The sequence below is a fragment of the Phyllobates terribilis genome, unplaced genomic scaffold (assembly GCF_046119375.1).
Source record: "Phyllobates terribilis strain yellow unplaced genomic scaffold, ASM4611937v1 Scaffold_1__5_contigs__length_1240528914, whole genome shotgun sequence".
Taxonomy (NCBI): Eukaryota; Metazoa; Chordata; class Amphibia; order Anura; family Dendrobatidae; genus Phyllobates; species Phyllobates terribilis.
In genome coordinates this window covers 567419475-567427299 of record NW_027362761.1, presented here as the reverse complement: position 1 = coordinate 567427299, position 7825 = coordinate 567419475, and the positions used below count along the sequence as shown (strand labels likewise).

The window sequence follows — 7825 nt, the reverse complement described above, 5'->3', positions numbered from 1 at the left end:
AACCCAGGAGCCAAGCGCTGCAAGGTAACAGCTCTAATCACTGAGCCACCGTGCATGTCTTCAGTGCTGCTAACCTCTAAGCTACCATACAAATCTTCAGTGCTAACCACTGAGCCACCGTGCATGTCTTCAGTGCTGCTAACCTCTAAGCTACCATACAAATCTTCAGTGCTAACCACTGAGCCACCGTGGCAGTCTTCAGTGATAACCACTGAGCCACCATGCAATTCTACAGTGTTAACAACTGAGCCACCATGCACGTCTACAGTGCTAACCACTGAGCCACCATGCATGTCTACAGTGCTAACCACTGAGACACCATGCAAGTCCACAGTGCTAACCACTGAGCCACAGTGCAAGTCTACAGTGCTAACCACTGAGCCACCGTGCATGTCTACAGTGCTAACTGAAGCACCGTGCAAGTCTACAGTTCTAACCACTGAGCCACCATGCACGTCTACAGTGCTAACCACTGAGCCACCATGCACGTCTACATTGCTAACCACTGAGACACCATGCAAGTCCACAGTGCTAACCACTGAGCCACAGTGCAAGTCTACAGTGCTAACCACTGAGCCACCATGCAAGTCTACAGTGCTAACAATTGAAGCACCGTGCAAGTCTACAGTTCTAACCACTGAGCCACCATGCAAGTCTACAGTGCTAACCACTGAGCCACCATGCTGCCCATTTTTTGCAATGGCTCTGCAGATGTTGCAGCAGTGCAATAAAACATTTCCCTCCCAGTTTTGCCAGAAGCTTGAAACTTGTCAAATGCTGTGATTGATTAATGTGGCGGCATCACAGGTCACAGATTCCCATGTGAACACTTCCTCAGGCATGAGAAATGTGAACTTTGGATTCCTGCAGCCTGTCAAGCTCCCTGCATGCTTTTAATAATAATAACTCTAGAGGTCAAACTTTATCCATCCTAGCAGCCTTGCAAACAATGGGCAGCTCTACTCATTCTTCCCAGCACAAAGGAAAATGTGCTTTTGTTTCAGCATTGTCATCAAAATCCCTTTTTTTTTTGGCTCTTCACAATAAAGAGCTCATTCTGGAGGCTGCACTGACTAATTTGCTGCAGAAAATTCCTACATTTTAAACGCTCTAGACTGTGATAATTACCAGCTAGCTCTGTCTACAATGCATCAGCTTGTATCATTGGACCTCCACTAGGAGGCGCTGTTGTATTGTCTACATTTCATACATTTTTTATTATCTTTTTTTTTTTTTTTTTTTGCAAAGCCTTGAAAATGGAAGAGGTTTTTCTTTTTCTTTATGTGTGTGTGATCTGACAGTGGGATGTGTTTACAAACACAAATGGATACAAAATTGCAAAGCTGAGATTCCTGAGCAGCTTTGATCTCAGGGACAGGCATTGATACATTGTATCACACAGAGCAGGGATATGTGCACTTGGGTTTAGCTTGCTAAGCAGAATCACAGCAAAAGGATTGATAATAAGTTGATCATTCTTAGTAATCAGAAGCTGATAAAAAAAAAAAAAAAAGTGCTGGACAACCGAACCTGGCAGCTGCAGGATGACCCCAATCATTGGGTGTCAGGCTTCTCCTCCACGCCTCTATGGGTTGGAGCTGGCCCTTCTGCTTGCAATGAGCAGGGTGTAGGGCAGGAAGGCTTTAGTAGTCACTCCTCCTTCCATGAGTCTGTGGGTTTGTGTGAGAGCTGAAGCAGGGAGAGCTTCACATTAACCAGTTTTGGAGCTTCCTTCCTTGAGGGCTGTGGAGCAGAAGACCACCCTAATACCTTTCTGCATGGATTATTGATTCTTCTGGAGATCCAAGGGGCACCACAAGAGTTTAGGACTCACCCCTACCCTCCCTTCATCTGCACATACACCGGTGGGATCTCCTAAATTGAGTTCTCTATGATCCAGGGCTTGTAAAACCACCTCTTGGACCTCCATGGCGACTGTGGTTGAGCCAGTTTTTGGACTTTCAGAAGATGAAGTAAGTGCGATTTCCTGCTTTCTTTTTTTTTTTTTTTCTTGTGTAATGTTGAAAGTCCATTGTTATCTCTTGTGGTTGGCTCTTATTTAGAGATTGTGGCTACTGCTATTTACATGGAGGATGTGAAGCCCTGGTCTGGGGGTGCATGAAGTCCAGCTAAGCCCTGGTCTGGGGGTGCATGAAGTCCAGCTAAGCCCTGGTCTGGGGGTGCATGAAGTCCAGCTAAGCCCTGGTCTGGGGGTGCATGAAGTCCAGCTAAGCCCTGGTCTGGGGGTGCATGAAGTCCAGCTAAGCCCTGGTCTGGGGGTGCATGAAGTCCAGCTAAGCCCTGGTCTGGGGGTGCATGAAGTCCAGCTAAGCCCTGGTCTGGGGGTGCATGAAGTCCAGCTAAGCCCTGGTCTGGGGGTGCATGAAGTCCAGCTAAGCCCTGGTCTGGGGGTGCATGAAGTCCAGCTAAGCCCTGGTCTGGGGGTGCATGAAGTCCAGCTAAGCCCTGGTCATGCAGTGTTTGATGTCTGGGAGATGCCAGTGCTACCAGGGGTGGTGCTGTGTTTGGAGCTAATGGCCAAGTTCTTCTGGAAGGGTGTAAGGATTATTATTACTTTAGCTGGTGCACCTTTTTTTTTTTTTTTTATAAGTTTATGATCCCAGCTAAATTTGAAACCATCACCCAAAACTCCACAAAGTTTTATTTTTTTATTTTTCTAAGAAAATGATTCTATAATAATAATAATAATAATAATAATAATAATAATAATAATAATAATAATAATAATAATAATAATAATAATAAAAATCTGATCTGGATATAGTGGTGGTCTCGTGGAAACGTTTCACTTGCCACCAGAACTGACAATCATTTAGACTTCCAATATTTTTCCTTGACCAAAAATAGCCCATTACATCCCAGTAGAGTGTGACATGTTTAATAGCCATACTGGCCATGGACTAACTTCTGTGACTTCTATTCCCGCTCCCATACGGTCCGGTTATACGGGCTGACACTAACTATGAAACAACCGCCGATTGGCTACATGCAATTTTATTTTCTTTTGTTTTATTTGAACAATCGTTGATATGATCTTTCTGTGCCCTCCTAGGTAGTTTTCGGGTACTGGATAAAGTTGGGAGCTATAAAGGCAGCCATATCCCACACTGGATCAATTTTAGTGATCGACAGGATCTCTCACCCCTACTGTATATGTTCAGTGCTGACTGGAGCATAGGGGCCACACCAAGCCCCTCCCTGAGTTCACCTGACATGCGGTAAATGCCTGCAGCACCCTGACTTTAGTTGGTGTTTCCTTGGAGCATGGGAAGGGGCTTGGTGTGGCCCCTGAGTTCACCGGAAATGCCTGCAGCACCCTGACTTTAGTTGGTGTTTCCTTGGAGCTTGGGAAGGGGCTTGGTGTGGCCCCTGAGTTCACCTGACATGCGGTAAATGCCTGCAGCACCCTGACTTTAGTTGGTGTTTCCTTGGAGCATGGGAAGGGGCTTGGTGTGGCCCCTGAGTTCACCTGACATGCGATAAATGCCTGCAGCACCCTGACTTTAGTTGGTGTTGCGACATGACACCTTACAGGCTGGGACAGCTCAGGGTGGGTGTGTGTCTGTACCAGGTAGTAATAAGCCATTTCTCCATAGCACAGTATGATCCCACTCTCCATGAGCTGCTATCAGTCTGAAGCCCAGAGGTCAGGGGCTGCTAGAGAAGCTTAATCTGTGGGATTTAGCAGACAGCATAGATTGCTGGTAGGAGATGAGACATCCAGGGAATGTTAACCTCTGCACTACTAAATACAGACAAATTGGGTTTAAGGCGACCAACCAAAATTGCATTGCAAAGAGGTCTTTTAAGATGAGTTTTCACAATATAGGGTGGGATTGAAATTCTATCATGGAAATATGGTCTGGATAAAGTGGTGGTCTGTTGGAGGGGACATTCACGAGAAGCTCAGAGATCTGCAAATATTTTCATTAGACGTTGCTATTTCTCAGCATTTAATAAATCTGTTACCCGCAGGTTTACATCCTCTACGACAAGTCTCCGCATATACATCATACACACCAGCAGTCTACTGCAAATACCCGTCTTTACACATTAATAGGAATATAATTCAGTTCCTCCCTCTTCACCATTCCAAAAACAAGAAAAGATGGCCGCAGGTGGTGAGATGTCGCACCCATACCCAGCAAAGACGTGTGTAGTCTGGTGACCCTACTATACTATAGTTACAACTTACAAGTTTCTTTTATTAAATTCCTAAGTAATTTTATAGTAGAATTTTTGGCCAGAACCAGAATAACTTCATTTTTCTTTGGGCGATTCCCGCCCCTCTGTGCTGTTTACTAGGGGTCTTGCTACAGGAACCTCATTGCTATCACTGTGGGGGAAGGAATTAGTGGCATGGCCACATGTACATCTGTAGGGCGAGCGGGGTGACTCTTGGCACAGCTACTTTCTAATTGAAAAGGAGGAACCCTCCCAATAATCTATAAATCCTTATACTTGCAGTCCTAGTTAAAACGACAAAAGCACATTATTTGCTTTCTCAAAGCCACTGATTGGATAGCACGGTCTGCGGGGCCTATAGATGTTTAAAGGGACGGCGTAACATATATATTCATAACTCCAATAGCAATGAATGGAGAGGGCTAACGCCACTTAATCACCCCCTGGTGGTGAAATGCCACTTAAAATGATGCATTGGGGAACCTCCATGTTCTGAAGATCCCATTGGGGTCACACCTATCCGACAACTATGACACATCCCATATCGTGAGACAACCCCTATATAGCAAAGATATATAGCAAAGAATTGATGCGTGGCCACCTCTCCACACACTGGGAGTCGGGTCCCACCTCTCAGCATCTATCTGTAGAATAAGGGACCCCTAATTCCTTGTTCCATCCGCCGGTGGGTGATGGGTCGTCCCTCCCTTACTCTCTCTATTCATTGCTATGGGAGATCCGAAGGTATTTGTTCAGTTATATTAGGAACTCCTGTAGCGCTGCCGCCTCTCCACTCACTGGTGGTCCGATGACGGCTAGAACGCTGGATCTGGGATCCTGGGTTCTGGAGATAGGTGGGACTTAAATTTTTCAGAAATGTATTGTTTATCCTATTGAGACACCCCTCTTTTAATGTTGTACTGATAGTTTCAGGACGCGTGCACCAATGGACTCCGAAAATAGGTCTCTTTTCAGATTTAAAATGACCCTCTGTGCTTTGCTTGGAGTTGTAGTTCTGCAGCTGCTGCTCATGGGACCCGATGAAAAGCTCCAACAATAATAGTATTGGTCTTTTTGGGGGCCCTTTAGGCTCCAGGGCCTGGGTTCGACTGCAACCCCTGCACCTATTGTAGTTACGCCCCTGGCTGCTGAAGAAGTAAATGCATGCAAATAGGACGTTAGCGGGACTGGGCCAACAGAGGTTGGCACACTGTGGGTGCAGCCTGGCGCCCATTTCTACCTCCAAAGAATCAAGAAGCTTCTGTCCAAGACACCTAAGGAGAGCGCATTATTATGATGAACGATCAAACTGCCCGGGCGGGGGGACCCGCTCTGCTGTTCTTGCGCGGAGTAAAGGGGGGGGGACCCGCTCTGCTGTTCTTGCGCGGAGTAAAGGGGGGGACCCGCTCTGCTGTTCTTGCGCGGAGTAAAGAGGGGGGACCCGCTCTGCTGTTCTTGCGCGGAGTAAAGGGGGGGGACCTGCTCTGCTGTTCTTGCGCGGAGTAAAGGGGGGGACCCGCTCTGCTGTTCTTGCGCGGAGTAAAGAGGGGGGACCCGCTCTGCTGTTCTTGCGCGGAGTAAAGGGGGGGGACCTGCTCTGCTGTTCTTGCGCGGAGTAAAGGGGGGGGGGACCCGCTCTGCTGTTCTTGCGCGGAGTAAAGGGGGGGGGGACCCGCTCTGCTGTTCTTGCGCGGAGTAAAGGGGGGGGGGACCCGCTCTGCTGTTCTTGCGCGGAGTAAAGGGGGGGGGACCCGCTCTGCTGTTCTTGCGCGGAGTAAAGGGGGGGGGGACCCGCTCTGCTGTTCTTGCGCGGAGTAAAGGGGGGGGGGACCCGCTCTGCTGTTCTTGCGCGGAGTAAAGGGGGGGGGGACCCGCTCTGCTGTTCTTGCGCGGAGTAAAGGGGGGGGGGACCCGCTCTGCTGTTCTTGCGCGGAGTAAAGGGGGGGGGGACCCGCTCTGCTGTTCTTGCGCGGAGTAAAGGGGGGGGGGACCCGCTCTGCTGTTCTTGCGCGGAGTAAAGGGGGGGGGGGACCCGCTCTGCTGTTCTTGCGCGGAGTAAAGGGGGGGGGGACCCGCTCTGCTGTTCTTGCGCGGAGTAAAGGGGGGGGACCCGCTCTGCTGTTCTTGCGCGGAGTAAAGGGGGGGGGACCCGCTCTGCTGTTCTTGCGCGGAGTAAAGGGGGGGGACCCGCTCTGCTGTTCTTGCGCGGAGTAAAGGGGGGGGGGACCCGCTCTGCTGTTCTTGCGCGGAGTAAAGGGGGGGGGGACCCGCTCTGCTGTTCTTGCGCGGAGTAAAGGGGGGGGGGACCCGCTCTGCTGTTCTTGCGCGGAGTAAAGGGGGGGGGGACCCGCTCTGCTGTTCTTGCGCGGAGTAAAGGGGGGGGGGACCCGCTCTGCTGTTCTTGCGCGGAGTAAAGGGGGGGGGGACCCGCTCTGCTGTTCTTGCGCGGAGTAAAGAATCATAGAATCATAGAATGGTAGAGTTGGAAGGGACCTCCTGGGTCATCTGGTCCAACCCCCTGCTCAAAGCAGGATTCACTAGATCATCTCAGACAGATGTCTGTCCAGCCTCTGTTTGAAGACGTCCATTGAAGGGGAACTCACCACCTCTCGTGGCAGCCTGTTCCACTCATTAATCACCCTAACTGTCAAAAAGTTTTTTCTAATATCTAATCTGTCTCCTCCCATTTAGTTTCATCCCATTGCTTCTAGTCTTTCCTTGTGCAAATGAGAATAAAGATGATCCTTCTACAATGTGACAGCCCTTGACATATTTGTAGACAGCTATTAAGTCTCCTCTCAGTCTTCTTTTTTGCAAGCTAAACATTCCCAAATCCTGCAACCGTTCCTCATAGGACATGGTTTGCAGACCAGTCACCATTCTGGTCGCTCTTCTCTGAACTTGCTCCAGTTTGTCTATGTCTTTTTTAAAATGTGGTGCCCAAAACTGTACACAGTATTCCAGATGAGGTCTGACCAAAGAGGAGTAAAGACCGATAATGACTTCATGTGATCTAGACTGTATGCTTCTGTTAATACATCCCAGAATTGTATTTGCCTTTTTTGCTGCTGCATCACACTGTTGACTCATGTTCAGTCTATGATCTATTAGTATACCTAAGTCTTTTTCACATGTACTGTTGCTTAGCTCTATTCCTCCCATTCTGTATATGCTTTTTTCATTTTTATTGCCCAGATGTAGTACTTTGCATTTTTCCCTGTTAAAAACCATTCTGTTGGTTGCTGCCCACTGCTCCAGTTTATTTAGGTCTTTTTGAATCCTCTCTCTCTCTTCTCTAGTATTAGCTATCCCTCCTAGCTTTGTGTCATCAGCAAATTTAATCAGTTTACCCTCAATTCCTTCATCTAAATCATTGATAAAGATGTTGAACAATACAGGTCCCAGGACGGAGCCCTGTGGTACCCCACTTGAGACATTCATCCAGCTGGATGTGAAGCCATTTACAACCACCCTTTGAGTCCGATCACTAAGCCAGTTATGAATCCACCTAACAGTTGCCTGGTCCATTGCATACTTGGTCATTTTTTCAATAAGGATGGTGTGAGATACTTTGTCAAATGCTTTGCTGAAGTCAAGATATACTATATCTACAGCATTT

At 48.2% G+C, this 7825-nt stretch overlaps 1 protein-coding gene across 2 annotated transcripts in view; it reads left to right on the top strand.

Moving 5' to 3' along the window:
• The first annotated feature begins 1624 nt into the window (after positions 1 to 1624).
• NEDD4L (NEDD4 like E3 ubiquitin protein ligase) overlaps positions 1625 to 7825 on the top strand; it is a 334412-nt gene continuing 328211 nt past the window's right edge. For both annotated transcript variants that reach the window (XM_073680895.1, XM_073680881.1), the window contains exon 1: positions 1625 to 1973. In XM_073680895.1, coding sequence (XP_073536996.1) covers positions 1929 to 1973 — 45 coding nt within the window. In that variant the 5' untranslated portion in view covers positions 1625 to 1928. The remainder of the gene's footprint in view (positions 1974 to 7825) is intronic.